Raw genomic sequence first — 22699 nt, forward strand, 5'->3', positions numbered from 1 at the left:
GCCCTTCCAGGCTGCTCCCACTCGCTCCTGGCATTTGACAGCTCTGTTGGCACAGAACTGCTGTGGCTGAGCTGGAACAGCGCCTGGGGCTCCGTCTTCCCATGGCTGAGCTCCCACTTCCCAGTTACGGTGCGGGTCGTACATTCCTCCAGGCAGCCTCTTCTAAACATAAACACAGTCACAGACACTAAATAAAGTGCAACAGACACACACATGCACACACACATACACACCTATGCACATGAACACATACACACATGAATTCACACATGCACACACGTATGCAACATGCACACACACATACACACACCCTCCTCAACCGCTTTGCAAGCACACTATCAGAAAACAGGTCTGCCTTCAAGTCTCACCTATTCTGCACAAATGGTTAGGAGGAAAGTCATCTCTTGGTGCTGAGCCCAGGCCCTGGAGTGAGGGGTTTCCCTACGCTCTCCCTAATGAGGGCCAGCTGTGCTCAGGTTACAGCTGAATCGGAGAGAGCAGCCATCCAAGCTGAGACATCCAGAAACAAGCATCACGAGTCAAGAAAGAAGCCAAGCCACAGTGACACTGAGAAATGACATTTATTGCCTTGAAGTTGGGAGGGATATGACCACCCTGGGCTGCTCCAGACGCAAGGCCAGGGACAGCAGAGCCCTTCCACACCCACAACCACACCCACCCACCCACACACACACACACACACACACTCGGTGGGGGACTCTGCTCCAAGAGACATCCTGGGCGGGCTGTGAGAGCCCTGAGCACCCCCTGCTCGGACTCTGGAAGCTGCTGGCATCTGGTTCTGGTCGGGGAATCAGGCTGAGGAGAGAGCGGGGTGGGGGAAGGCCGTCACTGGACCCCCACCTGCAGCATTGCCCTGCAGAGGTGTGCTCCTCGTCCCCAAGCACCCCCAAGCAGCTCTTCGACAGCTCCCAGACAGAGCCACTCCGGTGGGCCATGATCATGTGCGTATCCCCAGCGCCCCAACCAGGAGCACACAGGCCCCACGCCCAGGGGTCTGAGGGTCACCCTCTGTCCCCCACGCCAGAGGGACACCCTGACAGCCTGCCCAGGCACCCCATCTCCAGCTCCCTGCACATGACGTACCCCTTAGCAAGGCCTGCGGAAGGAGATGATGAGGGCAGTGCCCACACTGATGCCCAGCACCCCCAGGCCAAAGGCCAGGCCACACAGCACGTTCTCCAGGAGGGCCGAGGGCAGCGCGTTCTGCGGCACTAGAGAGAGGCGGGAAGGCGGAGGCGGGCCAAGATGACACACACAGGCCCCGTCCCTGGGTCTGCCCGTCCCTGCGCACCCCGGAGAGGGACAGCCTGCAGGGAGAAGGGCCTCACCCCAGTAGGCAATTGCTGTGTAGCGGTCGATCTCGTGAGTCACGATGCAGGAGTAAAGGTCGGAGGGCTGTGGGGTGAAGTTTAAGTACGAGAAGGCCTGGAAGCTGAGTCCCTCGACGGCCGAGACGAAGGTGGGCCCAGCTCCCTGCACCGGCTCCAAGTGGTGCTGCCAACTCACGCTCAGCATGGGCGGGAAGAGGTTGCTGACAAAACACACCAGCGTGTTGGGCTTGCCAAACTCCAGGGGCCTCAGCGGGAACACCTCTGCGATGGGGAAGCCTGGGGAGAGGGGCAGAGTGAGGACAAGGACGGGCTCGTGTGGACGGTCACTCAGTGTGGAGAGTGGGTGGCACGGGCGGACGGGCAGAGAAGGGGTCCACGCGCCATGCTTGGGAGCAGGAGGTGAGCAGAGAGCTGTGGCCCCGAGCGAGGTCTTCTTCCAGACAAGAGGCGCAGCAAGAGCCGGAGGCCGGGCCAGATGCAGGCCACTGGTCCCCACCCCCACCCCTGCCTCTGGTGGCGTTTCCTGTCTAGATCTCCCACGGGCACCTGATCATAGACTGACTTCTCATCCAAACACAAGCCTATCACCGGCTTCTGCCACCGTCCCCTTCCATCCGGCTGAGCACGGTTTCAGGAGCCCTAGTATTCAGCAGCAGGCGTCAGTTAGCCCCTGTCAGACTCATCAGTGCAATAAATAGATTGGAACACCTACTGCGTGCACAGCACTCTCTTCTGCCCACAACAAAATACAGGGTGCAGACTGAGGTCCCGGGGGGAAATGAAGACCCTTAGGGAGAACCAGAGGCGGGGAACCAGTGCGAAGAGGAAGTGCTCTGGGTATAGACGAGGAAGAGCTCAGGGTATAGACGAGCAAGGGCGAGACCGAGGCCCCGGGCTCCACCCCTGCAAACCCCTGACCTCGGGACACCGGGATCTTCCCTTCAAGATGTGGGCCCACATCCTGGACCAGCTTCTGGCAGAACTCTTTGTCAAAGAAGATGTCAGAGGTGTCACTCTGGTCCTTGGCCCAGTCAGCAAATTCCGGCAGGCGAGGCACACGGGTTCTCTGGGAAAAGTCGAAGGAGAAGAGCAGGTCCGAGTCATAGGCTTCGAAGAGCCCCTCGGAGGGACTCCCGATCTGGCAGAAGACCGTGTGCAGGAACGTGTGGTTTTGCAGCTCATCCCGCCAGGCCGGAGCAGCCACTGCAAAGGAAACAGGGTGGGATGCAGGAAGTGGGCACCTCCGGCTCCTCTGTAACTCAGAAGGCAGCAAGGCCTGCCTGCGGGAGCAGGGGCAGAGGTGGCCACGACCCAGCCTGTGTCAGTCACTTAGCAGTCAGAGGGCTCTCTGAACTCGCCCTACCCAGAAACAAGTCATCCGTGTGAACTTGTGAAAGGCAAGAAAGGTCTACCGTGTGCGCATGTGCTGACTCACTCGGTCGGCAATGCAGCCTGCGCTCTGCTCAGCACGCCCCGCGCCCTGGCACCGAGCTACCGCCTCTGAAAGGGGATGCCTCCGCGTAATTCACACAAGGCGAGCACAAGGCCAGGGCTGGGTTCCCCAGTCTTAGAAGGGAAGCAGAAGGAATGGTCACGGCCTCCGTAAGCCATGGACGATACTGCCATCCCCCACCCCTAACCCACCCCACCCCAAGACACACGTGGTGAACACAAGGACCAAGTCTCCAGACTTCACCCATCGGCTCCAGGCCTCTCTGAACACCTCTCTGCCTACCTTAACTCCCCAAATGGCAGGTGTGGGGGACGTGAGCCATCGCTGCAGGAATAGCCCCTCTTCTCTGAAATGCCTATCCCTCCGACAACAGAAATCCCTCTACCCAGTGCCCAGCACAGAACGACAGACGTTTAGAGTAAGAAAAAACTTCAGGGCCGGTGCCATGGTGCAGCAGGTGTCGGAGCCCCGGCTGGAGTCTGGCTGCTCTACTTCTGATCCAGCTCCCTGCTAATGCACCTGGGAAAGCAGCAGAAGATGGTCCAAGTGCTTGAGCCCCTGTACCCACTGGGAGACAAGACAGATGGAGAGTGAAACAGCAGATGGAAGATCTCCCTTTCTGTCTCTCCCTCTCTCTGTCACTCTGCCTTTCAAAGAGTTTTTAAGGGGTGGGGGCAGCACTGTGGCGCATCAGTTAAAGCCCTGGTCTGAAGCAACAGCATCCCATATGGGTGCCGGTTCGAGTCCCGGCTGCTCCACTTCTGATCCAGCTCTCTGCTGTGGCCTGGGAAAGCAGTGGAAGATGGCCCAAGTCCTTGGGCCCCTGCACCCATGTGGGAGACCCGGAAGAACTCCTGGCTCCTGGCTTCGAATCAGCGCAGCTCCAGCCATTGAGACCATCTGGGGAGTGAACCAGCGGATGGAAGACCTCTCCCTTTGTCTCTACCTCTCTCTGTAACTCTGTCTTTCAAATAAATAAAATAAATCTTTAAAAAAAAAAAAACCTTCCAGGTTGGTTTTCCATTCTGTCCCATCCTTCACAGAGAGGGAAACCAAGAACCAAGAATCGTGAGATGAGCTGACAGAGTGCAGGGCAGAAACCTGCCCCCAGGAATGGAGATAAATCCCAGTGCTACTGCTTTCCGGCTGTGTGACCTTGCACAGGCTACTTAAATTCTGAGTCCCATTGTGTTCCTCTGTGAAATGGGCAGAACACTCTGCTTCCAGAGACGGCTCTAAAGGGAACCTGCCAGGCACCGCCACTGCTTCCACAGACAGGAGCTCTCTGCCAACTCCACTCCCTCCCACAGCCTTCGCACCACCCTCAAAGCCTCGAGTTCTGCGGGCAGTGCTCAGGGCGGGCTCCCCGGGCTCCAAGGCGGCAGGATGCAAGGAAGGGCGAGGCGCCTTCTTACCTGCAGGGCCGGCCCAGGAGCGGGGCAGCAGCCACAGAAGCTGCAGCAGTTGCAGCCGTGCAGCCCCCTGGCTCTGCCCAGGATCCATATCCTCGCTCTGCACCGCAGGTAGCAGCTGCCAACCCAGGTCCCCCGGCTCCGGGAGATTCAGCTCGCGTTGCGCCAGCGCCTTACCAGGGATCGCCCTAGTTGTGTTGGTTCAGCCAATCACAGAAAAGCACTGTTCAACATCATCCGTCACCGGGAAGAGACCCGGGGCCAGCAACCTCCTGGAGCTTGGGCGCTTTGGCCGAGCGCGCCGAAGTAACGGGACCGGCAAGGCGGGCGCAGGAAGGTGCGCGCCGGTGGAGCGCCCCCTGCCGTCGCGGGCGGGCGGTGAGGGCAGCGCCGCCTAGCGGCAAGAAGCCAGCTCGTCCGCCCCCGCGAGCGCCCGGCTCTGCAGACCCCGCCTCCTCCCGCCCCGGCCCCCTCCGCTTTCTCCCCCAGGCATCAGCTAGGATTCGTTCTGCAGACTTGTGCTGAAATTTTAGTAAGTGCTGGGCATTGGGCCCCGTGCTGGAAATGCAGAGCGGGGTACAGACGCCGCCCCTTATCCGAGCTTTCACTATCAACACTTTCGCTTTCAGTGACCTGGGATCACTTGCGGTCGGAAAATACTAAACAGAAAATCCCAGGAGTGAACGGCGAGACTTACACTGGGCTCCGTTCTGAGTGGCGCGATGAGTTCTCCCGACATTGCGCCCCACTCTGCCCGGAACTTGAGGTTTCCCCCCCCCCCCTTGCTCCAGCGCACCTGCACCGGCTGCACTGCGCGCCTGTCACTTAGTCCGGAAGTTGTCAGGGCGAGGGTTGTGGCATGGCAACGCCTTATTTTATTTTATTCTATTTTTAATGATGTATGTATTTATTAGAAAGGCAGATGGAAAGGAAGAGACACAGAGATCTTTCATTCGCTGGTTCAGTCCCCAAATGGCCCCAACTTTTGGAAGCCAGGAGCCGAGAACTCCATCTGGGTCTCCCACCCAAGTGCAGCAGCCCAGGCACTCGGGTCAACTTCTGCTGCCTTCCCTTCCCTGGGCAGGGAGCTGCATCCCAAGCAGAGCTGCGGGCATCCCCAAAGCACGGGCATAGTAAAGTTGTCATTCAGACTTAACAAAGTGAAGTCATAAAGTGCTTCCTTTAAGTGAAAAGGTGAAAGTTCTCAACCTAAAAATGCAGGGAGGGGAAATCGTAGGCGATTGCTGAGCAATGAGACTTTGAGAGAAAGAGGCAGGGAGCAGGAGGGAGGGGGAGGAGGAGAGAGTGAGAGGGGAGAGGAAAGGAGGAGAGCAAGAAAGAGGGAGGGGAGAGACAGCGCAGGGAGGGGAGGGAGGGAGGAGTGCAGGGAGGTGGGGCAGAGAAGGATGGGGAGGGAAAGGGGGTAGTGATGGAGCGGTGGAGGATGGAGAGAGACCGAAGGGAGGGGTGGGAAGAGAAGGAGGTGGAGGAAGTGAGAGGAGAGGGAGGGAATGGGGAGAGGCGGGGAGCGGAGTGGGAGGGAGGGGGCGAGCACAGTCACATAACTGTCATTACAGTATGATGAGGTTATTCTATGTTATTATTAGTGTTGTCACTGTTTTACTCAGCCTGATTTATAATTAAACTGTATCATAGCTGTATATGTATAGAAAAAACATGGTTTGTATAGGATTTGGTACTATCTGCTGTTTCAAGCATCGCTGGGGATGTAAATCCCAAGGATAGGGGCTGAAGATGCATTCTAAGGCATGCTCCAGCCTTCAGGGCTTAAAGGAGGGGTGGGCAGTGTTGCTGAGTAAGTAATTACACAACAATGTGACGTATTCAAATTGCTAAGTGCTTTGGAAGCAGTAATTTTATAAGGATGGGGGAATAGGTGGGACATAATCAGGCAGGCTCCTAAGAGTCTTGGCCAGCAGAATTTCCAGGTAAAGGGTGGACAGATGTGTTGCAATCACAGGCATCCACGGCTCTGGGCTACGGAGACCCTGAGTCCTTAACAGTTGCTCATGTTTTCCCAAGTGGCAATGGAGAGAAAGGAGGTGTCATGATGAGCTAGAAATTCAGGCCAGAGTCAGATCACATCGGCCCTAGTACCCCTTGAAGAGGGTCTGGCTTTCACCTACCAGGTGACAAATGTTAACTTGGGGAATGGGGGCCAGCATGATGGCGCACCTGTCCAAGTCCTGGCTGCACCTCTTTGGATCCAGCTCCCTGCTAATGTTCCGAGGAGGGCAGCAAAGGATGGCTCAAGTACTTGGGTCCTTGCCAACCATGTGGGAGACCTGATGGAGTTCCTGGCTTCAGCCTGGTCCAGACCTGGCTGTTGTGGCCATTTTGGGAAGTGAACCAGTAGATGGAAGACCATTTTCTCTCTCTTTCCCTTTTCTGTGTTTCAAATAAACAAATCCTTTGTTAAAAAAAAAAATACTAGGGAATGACACAATCATTTTAGCATTTTAGAAACATTTTTCTGATAGTTAAAACAATGGACTTGGAAATAATTGAGGCAAATTTGCTGATTAAAGTCTGTAGCATATTATGTCAAGATTGAAAAGTTGCACATATACACACCACCCTCTTACAGCAACACAGCAATGATTTAAGGGAGAGATGACAGGTGCCTGAATTAAATCACAGTCACAGAGATGGGAAAGCTAAGCTGCTGATTTAATTAGGAATTAGAATCTAAAGGATCTGGCTACTTCTTAAGTGTAGGAAGGTGAGAAGATGGGTAATACCCAGGTTTTGTGAGAAATATCCTCACCTGTCCACTCAAGAGATGGACTCGAACTCAGGAATTACAGTGAAAGCAAGTTGATTTTCGGTTTTGAAAGATCAGGTGTCTGATGAGCAGGCACACCCTGAGCAGTTACAGCAATTTATATCCTAGCATGCAGGTCCCTCCCCCAGTTCCTCATTGGCTGAGTACTAGGCTGTGTACAACCTTCCCAAATGTTGCCTCTGTTACAAAGTTACCTTCCTCCTGCCTTCTCTGAATTTATTTTCTTCTTGTGAGTTGGCTACTCCATACATCCTCTTTGCCTAGTGAGTTTTGTGCATCTGCAGCTCAGCTAACAGTAATTTTCCATTCTGTGTTGAAAATGGACCACTAGACATTTTCCTAGAGGTTTCCAGCAGGGGTGACTGGGTGGGTGGTCAGTGACAGATTGGATTGGAGCAGAATGGAGGGCTTTAGGAGGTTTAAAGAGGAAGAGAGTGAGCTTGATCTTGTACCTATTGAATTAGAGATGCCAATGGAACAGCCAGCCCAAGCCACACTGGAAGCTGTGAGGTGTAGGAATACAGAGCCCAGGTGCAGGCTGAAGAACCTGACCTTAGGAGTCGTCGGCACAAATGCTGAAGCAGAGCCATGGGTAAAATCACTCAATAGACCACGCAAAAAGAGCACGAAGTGGAGACAAGGACCTAGATCTGCAGGGTTCAGACCTCAAGTCTCACACCAGTTATCAACCAGAACACATTGCCGCTCAGGGTACTTAAGAGGGGAGAAGTTAATAGAATTAGATACAAAGGTGTTACAAGGGCAAGAAGCACAAAAGGGAGAAGGGGACTTGGCTGGAAGAGCCAATGGAAAGGTGGAGCCGAGATCTGAAATCAGATGCTCCTATGGCCCCTGAGCTAGAATCCCTGGGTCTACACCTGCTACTGCCCTGTGGGAGACACCACTGAGCAGCTCTGATCTAGTGAAAAGGTGCCACTGAGGTTGGAATCGTTGCAAAGATCTGGCTGGAGTCCAGAATCACTCCTTCTTTCAGATGCTACAACTACCAGCAATTGCCAGCGGCTGTCCCCGGGTTAGAGGCTGAAGCAGGAGGCCCCCAGGTTTCTCCTGCCTGCTGATCTACCAGTGCCCCTGTGGGCAGTCTCCAACAGGAAGTCAGCAGGCCAGGAAGTCTGGGAGGCTGTACCTGGCTGACTGGTCTTAGGCAGGGCAGTAAAGAACAGGGTACAGAGGGTGGGTGTGGCATTGAGAGACAATAGACAATACCCAGTACAATGGAATATGCTCATTTGTAACAGTCTAGTGGCACCAGGAGAAGACAGAGCACCGGCTCAGAGAACAAGGAGATCCGAGAAATCAAGAGGGCGATATGCGTTACTAAGGCTGCTCACAAGTCCAGGAAGGACTGGAGAATGCGACGACGGCTGACAAATTTACTGAGAACAGTTTCAGTGTTGTGGTGGGAGTCGACTCCAGATTGTGGTGGGCTGAGAAGTAAGTGGGAGGTGAGGAAGAAACTGTGGTGGATTTGCTCCAAGTTTGATAGGGAGGAGAAGACAGAAGGTGGGGGAAGAGGCAGTGAGAAAGATCTAATGTGGCAATTAAGTAAGAAGTTAATCTGTACACATGTGTTCATCGGTTTTCCTGAGACTTTCAGAAACTGTACCCCTTCAGTAAACAAGTAACAGCAGCAATAACAGCCAAAAGGAGAAGCAAAACAACCCCGTGCTCTTCTGCATACTCTGTACCGGCAATGTGTATTTATGTGTGTGTGTGTGTAGCTGGGTGGTGGGGACAGGCGTCAGGGGAGGGGGAGGGCTTAGAAATCATTTCAACATTCCAGAAAACCAAAGAACGTCTTTCCTGTGGACTAACCCATCAGTAGTTCAACGGGGAGACTCCGGCCCTTTGGACATTGGACAGGAAGCCTAGGGCAGCCCCAGGGCAGTAGGGGAGACTGGGGCACACAGCCACCCCTGGTTCTGTAACAGGGGTCCACCAGCTCATTCTATAAAGAGCCCTGAAGACTTGCAGGCTTTGTATGTTAGCCAGTCTCTGTCCTGAGTATTCACTGTGGCCAGAGAACAGCAATGTGGAAGTCGAAGAGTGGCCATGTTGCTAGCTCCCTCCAAGCTTTCCCTCCTTCTTCGTGGGCAGCTCCTTATGTCTCCCTTCTCTCTGCGGGTTTTTTTTTTTTTTTTTTAGATTTACTTATTTCTCTAAAAGGCAAAGTGACAGAGACAGAGAGAGAAGCACAAGATCTTTCATCTGCAGGTTCACTTCTCAAATGTCTGCTATAGCCCCGGCCTCAGTCCAGGGCCCTGGACCTCCATCCGGATCTCCCATATGGTGGCAGGGGTCCAAGAACTTGGGCCATGTTCCTCTGCTTTCCCAAGTGCATTAGCAGGGAACTGGATGGGAAAAGGAGTAGCCAGGACTCGAACCGACGCCCCATATGGGCTGCCAGCGTTGTAGGCAGAGGTTTAACCTGCTGTGCCACAACACAGCCTCTCTGCTCCTCTTTAAATATTGGTGTTCTTTGGACTTTTGTCTCTAACACACTTTTATCTGTGGACATTCCATTTTAAATTTCATATAATCTCCACGTGTTATAAAATATTCTTTTTTCAACCATTTAAAAAATGCTAAAACCATTCTTAGCTCTTAGGCTATGTAAAACAGGCAGTGGGCTGGAGTTTGCCATAGCTCGCTGAGTGCTGTCTATGTGTGGTCAGAATTGGGATGGAAACCTGAAATAAACCCACCCTTCAAAGAGGAGCCCCGGGACCGTCAACTGGGTAATGAACACTTGGTGCCCAGAGAATGTGGGTGGGGTGGGAGGGCTTAGGAACAGGTGGAGCAGCAGACACTGTGATAGCTCAGGTGGGGGGAATGAGACAGAGGGCTGAGTTCTCCCGAGAGCAGAGTGTGAGGTGTGGTCAGCTCCCTTGTCTCCCTTCTATTGTCCCAGCTTGTAAGTAGTTTTCTTTTTTCAAAGATTTATTTGGAAGACAGAGTTACAGAGAGAGGCAGAGACAGAGAGAGAGAGAGGGGTCTTCTATCTGCTGGTTCACTCCCCAGATGGCTGCAACAGCCAGAGCTGCGCCGATTGAAAGCCAGGAGCCAAGGGCTTCTTCCAAGTCTCCCACATGGGTGCAGGGGACAAGGACTTAGCAGAGAACTGGATCAGAAGAGGAGCAGCCGGGACTAGAACTGGTGCCCATATGGGATGCCGGCGCTTCAGGCCAGGGCTTTAACCCGCTGCGCCACAGCACCAGCCCCAGTAAGTGGTTTTCTGTCCATGCACCTCTTCCTACAGCAGGACCTCCCAGCAACCTCCAGCCTAGATCTCTCAGAGAGAGGCTCTCGTCAGCCTGGGGAAGTGATCATCGTGGGCAAGAGTGGAGCAAGGCAGCCAGTTCTGCATCTCGGGAATTCCCTGCTTTTGCATTAGGAATGTGAATGCCCGGCGAATCCAGGAGGCTGTGGCTGTCAACGCTCAGCTCTCCCGCCCTGTTCCGGCACGGCCCCACTTTTTTCTCAGCAGAGCCAAATTTCTTGAAAAGGTCATGGGCAGCCGTGACCCTCGTTTCACACTTGCCAGTTAATCCTCAACCCTCACAATGAAAACTGTCACGGATATTTTGTGTGGCTAAAGCAAACGGACTCTTGACAGCCTCTGCAATATGGCCACGGCTGGCTATGCCCTCTCTCCTAAATAGGTCTGTTTGCTGGCCCGCGGACGGCACTCTCTCCCACTTCTTGAGCGTCCCCTTGTCAGGCTGCTCTCAAGGAAGCTTTCCTTTCCCTGGGGTCTTGTCCTCAGCCTTTGCCCTCCTCGCACTGCACACTTGCCCTGCTCCTTCTCCTTTACTCCCCAAGGCTGCGGCTCACAGCCACTTCCCAACATCTTCCAAACCCACTCTTCAGCTCAGCCCTGCTCTCCACTCACACCACCCCACGCCCAGTGCACCCCATCATCTCCACCTGGACGTTGTGCAACAGCGGTTCTCAAACCACATTCTCCACAGGATAACAGTGTTCCTCAACCATTAAAAAATACGTAAGTTTGGGCCTGGCCCTGTAGCGAAGCAGGTTAGTGCCCTGGTCTGAAGCTCCAGCATCCCATATGGGTGCCGGTTCAAGTCCCGGCTGCTCCACTTCCAATCCAGCTCCCAACTAATGTGCCTGGAGAAGCAGTAGAGGATGGCCCAAGTCCTTGGGCCCCTGCACCCACATGGGAGACCCGGAGGAAGCTCCTGGCTCCTGGCTTCAGAATGGCATAGCTCCGGCTGTTTCGGAGATAGAAGACTCTGCGTGTATATGTGTGTGTGTGTGTGTGTATGTCTCTACGTCTCTCTCTAACTCTTTCAAATTAATAAAATAAATCTTAAAAATGTAAATTTTATGGTAATAATCTTTCATCTTAAAATCCATTTCAGGTGCCGTGGCTTAACAGGCTAATCCTCCGCTTTGTGGCACCGGCACACCAGGTTCTAGTCCCAGTTGGGGTGCTGGATTCTATCCCGGTTGCCCCTCTTCCAGGCCAGCTCTCTGCTATGGCCCGGGAGTGCAGTGGAGGATGGCCCAAGTGCTTGGGCCCTGCACCCACATGGGAGACCAGGAGAAGCACCTGGCTCCTGGCTTTGGATCAGCACGATGAGCCGGCCGCAGTGGCCATTGGAGGGTGAACCAACGGCAAAAAGGAAGACCTTTCTCTCTGTCTCTCTCTCTCACTATCCACTCTGCCTGTCAAAAAAATAAATAAATAAAATCCATTTCAACATAGACAAAACACCAAACATTCATACAATGTTTTTTATTATGAAATAATTTATTACATTCAATATGGCAATTTACATGCAAACAATAGAAACCAATTCTGGCTAACTTAAATTTTTTTTTTTGACAGACAGAGTGGACAGTGAGAGAGAGACAGAGAGAAAGGTCTTCCTTTTCCGTTGGTTCACCCCCCAATGGCTGCTGCGGCCGGCGCATCGCGCTGATTCAAAGCCAGGAGCCAGATGCTTCTCCTGGTCTCCCATGTGGGTGCAGGGCCCAAGGACTTGGGCCATTCTCCACTGCCTTCCCGGGGCACAGCAGAGAGCTGGACTGGAAGAGGAGCAACTGGGACAGAATCCAGCACCCACACTGGGAACTAGAACCTGGGGTGCCGGCGCCACAGGCAGAGGATTAGCCTATTGAGCCGCAGCACCGCCCTAAAATTTTTTTTAAAAGATGTAAAGGCTTGGGGCTGGCACTGTGGCACAGCAGGTTAAAGCCCTGGCCTGAAGCATTGGCATCCCATTTGGTCCTGGCTGCTCTTCTTCCGATCCAGCTCTCTGCTATGCCCTGGGATAGCAATAGAAGATGGCCCAAGTCCTTGGGCCCCTGCACCCATGTGGGAGACCTGGAAGAAGCTCCTGGCTCCTGGCTTCGGATCGGCCCAGCTCCAGCCATTGCGCCCATCTGGGGAATAAACCTGTGGATGGAAGACCTCTCTCTCTGTCTCTACCTCTCTCTGTAACTCTGTCTTTCAAATAAATAAAATAAATATTTTTTTATAAAGATGTAAAGGCAGAGTGACAGAGAAAGGGAGAAACAGAAAGAGAGAGAGGGAGAGAGAGGTCTTCCATCTGCTGAATCATTCCCCAAAAGTCCAACACATTTGGGGCTAGACCAGACTGAAGCCAGGAGCCAGGAACTCCATCTGCATCTCCCACACAGGTGGCAGGGGCCAAATACTTGGACCATCATCTGCTGGCTTCCCAAGTGCACTAGCAGGAAGCTGGTATGGAAATTTTTCAATGGAGAGTCATTGGAAAGAAACTGAGCTAGCTCCTGGATTCAGGATACCCACAGGGGCCTCAGCAGCCGGAGTTGTGTTGCCAGTGATACATTCCCCTGCAAAGGTTTCCAGCCTTTCTGTCGTTCAAGCTCCCCATTGCTGGGGGATAACTTGACCAGCTCAGCTTGCGCTAGGTGCAGTCTGCTGCATCTATTAGCTGTGACCAGGGATGACGTCACCTCAACCTATCAGGGCTATTCCTAGAAAAGGGAGAATCGTTATCAACCAAGCAAGCACTCAGTGCAGCTGTCTTCAGCAGATGGCATCCCAGGCTGCATGAGGTCATCTGAGGCACAAATACGAAGCTGAATCTGTGTGAAGGTGTGGGCGTTTGCTCAGCAGTTAAGACACCGCCTGGGATGCTGACACTGCCCACACCCCCACCAGAGTACCTGGGCTTCGGTCCTGGCTCCTGTCCTGATTCTGGCCTCCTGCTGATCCTTAGCACCCCAGGAGGCAGCAGGTGATGGGCTCAGGTAATTGGGTTCCTGCCACCCGCGTGAGTGACCTGAACTGAGTCGCAGGCTACCAGCTTTAGCCTGGCCCACGCGTGGTTGCTGCATTGAGGAGTGAATCGACAGATAGAAGATCGCTCTCTGTCTCTCCGCCTTTCCAATAAAATGAAAAAAAATTATAACTCCGTGTTTCAATGCCCAGATCACATTTCCCCACCAGCTGTTTGACTGACACATGTCATCTACTTGAGGATCATTGCTCTGTCATATCTCTTACCACATGTTTAAAGTATATGTATTAGATGATTCAATATTAATTTAGTAATAAAATGAATATTTATAATCCACCGACTAATTTGCTTTACAGCTATCACTAAAAGAAGTACTTTTTGCTTTTTTAAAAAATCATTTTGCTATGAAAAATTTCAAACATAGACAAAAGAGAAGAACCTTATAAACCCAAATGTATCTATATACGTGGTTTTATTTTTATTTTTGCATCAAAATAAAGTTATCTTTTAATTTCCACAAACTTTTTAGGTACCTTCATATTTTCACAAATTTTAATAATTGCCAACATTCTAATAATTCTTCCATTTTCACATATTCTTCTGTTCTGCAACTTTCTTTTTTTCCTGGCATATTTTAAACAAATTCTGTCAAGACATTTCAGCAGCAAATACTTCTAAGCATACCTATAATAAATGTTTCTTTTAACATAACTATAATACCATCACCCCAACCAACAAAATTAAAAACAATTGCTTAACTTCATTTAACTCAATCTGTGTTCATTTCCCCTAATTATCTCAAAAATGTCAAAGAGAATGAAGTTTTAAATGAAAAGTAGCATCTTGTGGCTTTCAAACTCTGCCTTTGGTTAACAAACAAATTGATGCCTTTCAGCTGGAACCGCCATCTTCCAGTAACTCACCAAGACGAAAACTTGAAGAGGAGAAGCACCCACTACTGTTCTCCATAGAAAGCATGGAGCTGTTCCTCTGGCCACACATACACACGCGTCTACACTGCAGACATCAGCGGAATGGGCACTGCTCAGAAAGGACTGCGTATGTTACCAGGGCAACACTGGAGGAGTCTTCCTTGAGATCCAGCATGCTGTTGGCCTTACTGGAAACAAACCACTCAAGGGCAAGATTCTCACCAAGAGAATTAATGTGTGTGTTGAGCGCATTAAGTACTCTAAGAACAGAGACGGCTTCATGAAACGTATGAAGGAAAAGGGTCAGAGAAAGAAGGAAGCCAAAGAGAAAGCTACAAGGGTTCAAGTGAAGCGTCAGCCTGCTCTACCCAGGGCAGCCCATGCTGTCAGAACCCACAGAAAGGAGCCTGAGCTGCTGGAATCCATTCCCTATAAACCCATGGCATAATAAGTGTAAAAGGGAGATCCATGGGGTGGGGCAGCAGGTTAGGCTGCTGCTTCTGATGCCTGCATCCCGGAGTCCTGGCTGCTCGGCTTCCTACCCAGCTTCCTGCTATTTCACCTGGGAAAGCAGTGGGAGATGGCCCAAATACTTGGATCCCTTCCACTCACGTGAGAGACCATGATGAAGTTCCAGGCTCCTGGCTTCAGCCTGGCCCAGCCCTGGCTGTTGCTGCCACTTGAATGGAAAATCTATTTCTTTTTTCTCTCTCTCTCCCTCTCTCCACCTTTCAAATAAATAAATCTTTTTAAAAGATTTTTTTTTATTATTTATTTGAGAGGTAGAGTTACAGAGAAAGGTAAAGACAGAGAGGTCTCCCATCCACTGGTTCACTCCCCATATAGCTACAACAGTCAGAGCTGGGCCCATCTGAAGCCAGGAGCCAGAAGCTTCTTCCAGGTCTCAGATGTGGGTACAGGGGCCCAGGCACTTGAGTCATCCTTGGCTGCTTCCCCAGGCACATTAGCAGGGAGCTGGATTGGAAGTGAAACAGTCAAGACACAAACCAGTGCCCATATGGGATGCCAGCACTGTAGGTGGCAGCTTTACCTGCTACGCCACAGCACTGGCCCCAGATCTTTATTTTTAAAGTATAAAAACGTAATAAAAGACCTCTTGGCTATTAAAGTAAAACCAAATTGGTGAGTTTTCTATTTTATACTATGTCTCATAAATCTTAGTTTGATAATAAATTCTAGTTTTAGAATTCCATAGGCAAGTAAGTTCAGGAATCGCTACCCCAAGTGTATCTCCAACTCAAGATTTACAAAACTAAAGTGATCCCTTTCCTTCCCCACATCTTCCAGCTCCTACAGTTAATGCCTCTGTAAATAACAACTGTGTAACCAGTCACTGAGCTACAAATGTGGAAGTCATCCTTGATAACTCCACCTTCCTCAGGGTTCCCCTCCAAACGGCCACCAAATCTTAACAATTCTGTCTCTTTAAAACCTGTCCTTCCTTCTCTTTCTTTTTCTAAGATGTCTTTATTTAACTGAAGGGCAGAGAGTCAGAGAGAGACTTTTCATTTACTGATTCACTTCCCAAATGACCCCCACCAACCTGGCCAGGCTGAGGCCAGCAGCCCGGAATTCCATCTTGGTCTCCTACATGGGTGGCAGGGGTCCAGGTACTGGAACCATCACCTGCTGCCTCCCAGAACACATTAGCAGGAAACCCGTATCAAAAGCAGAGTACCTAGAACTCAAACTGGTACTCTAAACCGACGCTAGGGGCACAGCAGCGGCTTAACTAGCTGCCCTGAGACGCTGGCTCTCGGCCTTCTTTTTCTTTCCAAACCCATCGGTCCAGGCTCTCATTTGTTTTTTCCTTGGATTCTTGCAACTTTCTTTCATTTGGTCTCTCAGCTTCAAGTTGCACTATTTCTCATATGCTGCCAGAGGTAATTTTCTGTTATGCATATTTGGTAATACTGTACTTTTACGTGAACACAGTGATTCCCCACAATCTGCTGTCCTTGGCATGACCCTTAGTGGTCTGCACCCTTCTCACCTACTTCCAAATGTCTCACCTCCCCCAGGAAGCCTTCTGAGAACCCAGAGTTCAGATTAGGAGCCTCTGCAGTATGTTTCCATAGTGCTCTGTGCCTGACACCATCATTCAAAAAAAAAAAAAAAAAAAGATTAGTATATTATTTCTTTGAAAGGCAGAGTGACAGAGAGAGAGTAAGAAGAGATCTTCCTTGGGCCGGAGCTGTGGCTCACTTGGCTAATCCTCCGCCTGTGGTGCCAACATCCCATATGGGTGCCAGGTTCTAGTCCCGGTTGCTCCTCTTCCACTCCAGCTCTCTGCTGTGGCCCAGGAAGGCAGTGGAGGATGGCCCAAATGCTTGGGCCCTGCACCTGCATGGGAGACCAGGAAAGAAGTTCCTGGTTCCTGGCTCCTGGCTTCAGATCAGCGCAGAGCCGGCAGTGGCAACCATTTGGAGAGTGAACCAATGGAAGGAAGAATTTTCTCTCTCTCTCTCACTGTCTAACTCTACCTGTCAAATAAAAAAGAAGAAGAAGAAGAAGAAGAAGAAGAAGAAGAAGAAGAAGAAGAAGAAGAAGAAGAAGAAGAAGAAGAAGAAGAAGAAGAAGAAATCTTTCCATCTACTGGTTCACTCCCCAAACGCTGCAACAGCCAGGTCTGGGCCAGGCTGAAGGCAAGAGCCAGGAACCCCCTCCCAGTCTCCCATGGGGGCGGCAGGGGCCCAAATACCAGGGCCATCATCTGCCTCTTTCCCAGGTGTGTTAGCAAGGAGCTGGATGAGAAGTGGAGCTGAGACTCAAACCGGTGCTCTGATATGGAATGCCAGCATTGCAGGTGGCAGCTTAACCCACTGCCAGTCCCTGACAACATCACTGTTATTGCAGCGTTCCGTTCTGTGTATCAGTTTGCTTCACAGTCACCTCACCTCCACTGCAAGGTCCTAAAAGAGCGGTGTTTGCTTTTTTGTATTCCCAGTAACTACCAAGCAGTGGCCACTTGTTTGGTGAACAAATGGATTGCCAGTCACTGAAGGTGCTGAGGCTGAAACAGGAAGAGTGTTAAGTATTAGAGGGTGGTGGACTGTCCCTTCTTCTCCTTTTTTAAAATATTTTATTTATTTATTTGAGAAGTAGAGTTACATACAGTGAGAGGGAGAAACAGAGAGAAAGATCTTCCATCCACTGGTTCACTCCCCAAATGGCCACATGAGCCAGAACTGGGCCAATCTGGAGCCAGGAGCCAGGAGCCAGCAGCTTCTTCTGGGTCTCCCATGAGGGTGCAGGGGCCCAAGGACTTGAGGCATCTTCTATTGCTTTCCCAGGCGATAGCAGAGAGCTGGATTGGAAGAGGAGCAACCGGGTCTCAAACTGGTGCCCATATGTGTTGCTGGCACTGCAGGTGGAGGATTAACCTATGAACCACAGCACCAGCCCCCAGACTGTCCCTTCTAAAGATGTTTCAGTAATGAACCTCAGTGGGCACATCTAGTGGCCACCTAAAAAACACCTTGGTGGCCCTCACTGCATTCACAATGCACCCCACCACCCTTCCAATTCCATTCTAACTCCCTCCCAGATTCCTGGCCCACTGCTATGCCATCTCCTACTTCAGAGGGCAAACCTAGCCACCCAGGTCCTCATTTCCAGTTCAGTTTCTCTCTCCAAATTTGTATTCATCTTTCCTTTTTAGCCGTAGTAATATGAAGTAGCAATCTTCACAACCACTTTACAAGGTTAGAACGTATTATCCTCAAATAAACAAGAAAACTATAGGGCTGGCATTATGGTGCAGCGGGGTAAGCCACTGCCTAAAATGCCAGTATCCCATAGGTGCGCCGGTTCCAGTCCCAGCTGTTCCACTCTGATCCAGCTCTCTGCTAATGAAGCTGAGAAACTGAAGGAGAGGCTCAAGTGCTTGGTCTCTACCTCCCATGTGGGCAACCCAGATGGAATTTCAGACCCCTGGCTTCAGCCTGGCCCAGGCCTGGTTGTTGCAACCATTTGCAGAGTGAATCAGCTGATAGAAGACATCTCTCTCTGTCTCTCTTCTATTGCTCTGCCTTTCAAATAAATAAGTAAATAAATATTTTTAGAAGTCTGCAGCTAAAGAAGCGTCATTCATTTAGTTACTTAGTAAATATGTATAAGCCATGCTCCATGTGCCTGTCAGTACACTGTGCATCAGACACCTGCTACCATTAATCTTACATTCTTAGGGAAACAGGGACATTAAACATGTAAACACACACATCTATACTAGTAAGAGATACTATCAAGGAAAGGAACTGAAATCCTCAGACAGACTAACCAGAGTGGGGAGCCTGGGCGACTTCAGGTGAGACCCGAAGGGTGAGCAGTGGTTAGCCAGGGCGAAGGTGGGCAACAGAGCTCCAGCTGAGAGGAGGACACACGCGAGGCCCTGAGGCAGGGAGTGGACCAGCTCCTTTAGGGAAATGAAGGCAGACCAGTGCAGCTGGAACACAAGCTTGAGCAGGAGAGGACAGCAGATGAGGCCAGATAGGCAGAAACCAGGCCACGTGAAGCCGTAGGGATCACAGTGGGAAGTCTGGGTTCTCTTCTAAGCACCACTCATTTCGATGCTGTGTCTGTTGCTTCTCATCTCCTGGCTGAGTGCACGCTAGGTTCCTACCTGACCAACCTGTACTCTCTCCAAAGCCACTCCACAGTTGGCAACGAAAGGGAGAAATTTTACAAAAAAAGTTTCCTACTTTCATTTCCCCTCTCAGAAAGCATAAATCCCCTTTTGACTATATTCAGCCTGAATGACTTAGCCTGGGTTTTAGGTCCTGTGTGTTCTGTTCTGGATTCTATCCCCAGACTACAGAAATTGCTATTCAGGGGGCCAACACTGTGGCATAGAAGGTTAAACCTCCACCTGCGGTGTCAGCATCCCATTTGGGCACCGGTTCAAGTCCCGGCAGCTCCACTGTGATCCAGCTTCCTGCTAATGCACCTATGAAAGCCATGGAGGGTGGCCCAAGTCCTTGGGCCCCTGCACCCATGTGGAAGATCAGGAAGAAGCTCCTGGCTCCTGGCTTTAGCCTGGCCCAGCTCCAGCCATTGCGGCCATTTGGGGAGTGAACCAGTGGCTGGAAGATCTGTCTTTCTCTCTTTCCCCTCATCTGCCTTCTCTCTCTGTATCTCTGCCTTTCAAATAAACAAATATATTTAAAAAAAAAAAGAAATTGCTATTCAGTATCAATAACGCCCCCCATTATGACCTCTCTTAATCTGTTTTTCTGTTGCTATAACCAAATGCCACAGGCTGGGTAATTTATGCAGAACAGAACTTTACTAAGCTTACAGATCTGGAGGCTGGGAACTCCAAACGCATGACACCATCCTCTGCTCAGCTCAGCATCTGGTGAGGGCCTTTCACTGGGTCCTGACACGGCGGGAACATGGCACGGCAAGATAAAACTACACAGGCGGGGGGGGGGGGGGGCTTGCTTTAAAAAAAAAAGATTGATTTATTTGAAAGTCAGAGCTACACAGAGAGAGAAGGAGAGGCAGAGAGAAAGAGAGAGAGAGAGAGAGAGAGAGAGAGAGAGAGGTCTCCCATCCGCTGGTTCACTCCCCAATTGGCCACAATGGCCGGAGCTGCATTGATCCAAAGCCAGGAGCCAGGAGCTTCTTCCGGGTCTCCCATGTGGGTGCAGGGGCCCAAGGACTTGGGCCATCTTCTACTGCTTTCCCAGGCCACAGCAGAGAGCTGGATCGGAAGTGGAGCAGCCAGGATTCGAACAGGCGCCCATTTGGGATGCCGGCACTGCAGGCGACAGCTTTACCCTCTAAGCCACAGCGCCAGGCCTGGTTCCACTTCTTAACACCTCACAATGAGGATTATATTTCCACAGGGATTTTGGTGGGGACACTCAAAGCATAGCACCAACCAGTGAGTTTTTCCCTTTTCTTTCCTTCACAGCTATCTATAGACTCTCACTTCCTCTTTCAATCAGAACTGATCTTTTTTTTCCCTAAAGATTTATTTGAAAGGCAGAGTAATGGGGGTTGGGGAGGCAGAGAGATAAAGAGAGAGAGAGATAGCATCCATCTGGGAGCTCACTCCCAAATGGCCCCAACAGCCACCTTTGGCTAGACCCTGAAGCCAGGAGCTAGGAACTCCATCCTGGTCTCCCACATGAATGGCAGGGATCCAAGTACTTGGGCCATCTTCTGTTGCCTTCCCAGGTGCAGTAGCAGGAAGCTGGATTGGGAACAGAGTAGTCGGGACTGGAAGCAGCACTGTGATAAGGGATGCTGGAACCCACTGTGCCACAATGCTGACCCTAGGACAGGGATTTTTTATTTTATTTTATTTTATTTTATTTTATTTTGCAGAGTGGATAGTGAGAGAGAGAGAGAGACAAAGAGAAAGGTCTTCCTTTGCCATTGGGTCACCCTCCAATGGCTGCTGTGGCTGGCGCATCTTGCTGATCTGAAGCCAGGAGCCAGGCACTTCTCCCGGTCTCCCATGCGGGTGCAGGGCCCAAGGACTTGGGCCATCCTCCACTGCCTTCCCGGGCCATAGCAGAGAGCTGGCCTGGAAGAGGGGCAACAGGGATAGAATCCGGCGCCCCGACCAGGACTAGAACCTGGTGTGCTGGCGCCGCAAGGCGGAGGATTAGCCTGTTAAGCCACAGCGCCGGCCCAGGACAGGGATTTTTTAACCTACAGTCCACACACCCTATAAATCAGAAGTCCATGAATTTGGATGGAATAAAAAATAAGTCATCTTTATTTTCAATAAACTGTAACTGAAATTAAATCTTGTGATGTAGAAAATAAACCTTAGGAGTAGAGGCAGTACATATGACATTGTCATTAATAGAAATTACCATCAATTAATATTTTCAAATCACATTATAGTTGTTAAAACATTTAAAAATGGCCAGCGCCGCAGCTCAATAGGCTAATCCTCCGCCTGCGGTGCCGGCACACCAGGTTCTAGTCCCGGTCGGGGCGCCAGATTCTGTCCCGGTTGCTCCTCTTCCAGTCCAGCTCTCTGCTGTGGCCTGGGAGTGCAGTGGAGGATGGCCCAAGTGCTTGGGCCCTGCACCCACATGGGAGACCAGGAGAAGCACCTGGCTCCTGGCTTCGGATCAGTGCGGTACGCCGGCCGCCGCGGCCATTGGGAGGTGAACCAACGGCAAAGGAAGACCTTTCTCTCTGTCTCTCTCTCACTGTCCACTCTGCCTGTCAAAAAAATATATTAAAAATTTTTTTTTCAAAATATCTCTACTTTACAGTGATGGGAGATGTTAAGCCAGCAAGTAGATCATGACTTTAAAATTTTATTGTTTTATTTATTTAAAAGGCAAAGATCTCCCATTCACTGGTTCACTTCCCAAATGCCTCCAGTAGCTTTGATTGGGCCTGGCCAAAGCCAAGACTTAGCAACTCAATCTGTGTCTCCCATGTTAAGTGGCAGGAGCCCACTCTCTTGTACCATCGGCTCCTGCCTTCCAAGGTTTGCATTAGTCGGAAGCTGGATTTAGGAGGGCTAACTCAATCATGTTATTTAATGTTTTAGTAAAGAAATAGTACAATAGTACAAAAATACATACTGCTAGATGAATACACATTTCTTTAAATATTGTGATAAATGTATTTTATATTTGATTTTATGCATTTGATTTTTATCCAAAGCTCAATCCCTGACACTCAGTTAAATTGTTTTATACTTCCTTATATCTCATCTATCTTCACTACCTCAAACACTACCTCAAAGATGACTCTCCAATATACCTCTCTTAATTTTTTTTGCTCCAACTTCAGTCCTGGATCTTAACCTCCCTGCTGTGCTAACCAGGATAAGATGCTATGCAGAGGCAGTCTGCCTGGGTTCGAGTCCCAGCTCTGCCACTTACCAGAAGTGTGCCCCTGTGTAAATGATTTAACAGCTCATATTGCAGTTGCTTCATCTCAAAAGGAGTTAACAATAGTATCAACTCATTAGCATTATCAGAATTAAAAGTCAACATGTGCAAAACAGTTAAAACAGTGCCTGATGCATTTTAAGTACTCAATAAATGGTAGCTATAACAAGGCACATCTTCATCAATCCCGATATATTTTTTGAAGACATCTTTATTTGTGTATTTGAAAGGCAGGGTGACAGAGAGTGGAGAGAGAGTGGTGGGGGTAGAGAAGTCTTCCATCTGCTGGTTCACTCCCCAAATGGCTGCAACAGCCAGGGGTGCACAGGCTGAAGCTAGGAGCAAAGAACTCCATCTGGGTCTCCCACATGAGTAGCAAAGATCCAAACACTTGACCACGATCTGCTCTCTTCCCAGGACAGTAGCAGGAAGCAGAGCAGCCGGGACTTCAACTGTCTGATATGGGATGCTGATGTCCCAAGTAGCAGCTTAACCCACCTTGACATTTAATTTGATGTTATTAACAAGTACAGTGCTAGGCACTGGCAGACACAGTTCCAATCTAATGACAGAA

The 22699-nt window shown here is 50.6% G+C and overlaps 1 protein-coding gene across 1 annotated transcript; it reads right to left on the minus strand.

Annotated features, from left to right (window-relative positions):
• Positions 1–573: 573 nt before the first annotated feature.
• Positions 574–4521, minus strand: LOC133756835 (HLA class II histocompatibility antigen, DM alpha chain). The gene is made up of 5 exons (XM_062187430.1): positions 4224–4521; positions 2274–2558; positions 1353–1631; positions 1108–1235; positions 574–819 (listed from the first exon to the last, which is right to left on the minus strand). Exons 1-4 carry the CDS (start codon positions 4309–4311, stop codon positions 1111–1113), a joined length of 777 nt encoding a protein of 258 aa, XP_062043414.1. The 5' UTR covers positions 4312–4521; the 3' UTR covers positions 574–819; positions 1108–1110.
• Positions 4522–22699: the final 18178 nt, after the last annotated feature.

Source organism: Lepus europaeus, chromosome 3 (genome assembly GCF_033115175.1).
Source record: "Lepus europaeus isolate LE1 chromosome 3, mLepTim1.pri, whole genome shotgun sequence".
Taxonomy (NCBI): Eukaryota; Metazoa; Chordata; class Mammalia; order Lagomorpha; family Leporidae; genus Lepus; species Lepus europaeus.

Coding starts and splice junctions, on each gene's coding strand:
- LOC133756835 (XM_062187430.1), bottom strand. CDS start 4,311: ATGGATCCTGGGCAGAGCCAGGGGGCTGCACGGCTGCAACTGCTGCAG. Junction 1,632..2,273: donor GAAGATCCCGGTGTCCCGAG/GTCAGGGGTTTG, acceptor CCCTCTCCCCAG/GCTTCCCCATCGCAGAGGTG. Junction 1,236..1,352: donor CACAGCAATTGCCTACTGGG/GTGAGGCCCTTC, acceptor GCCTCTCTCTAG/TGCCGCAGAACGCGCTGCCC.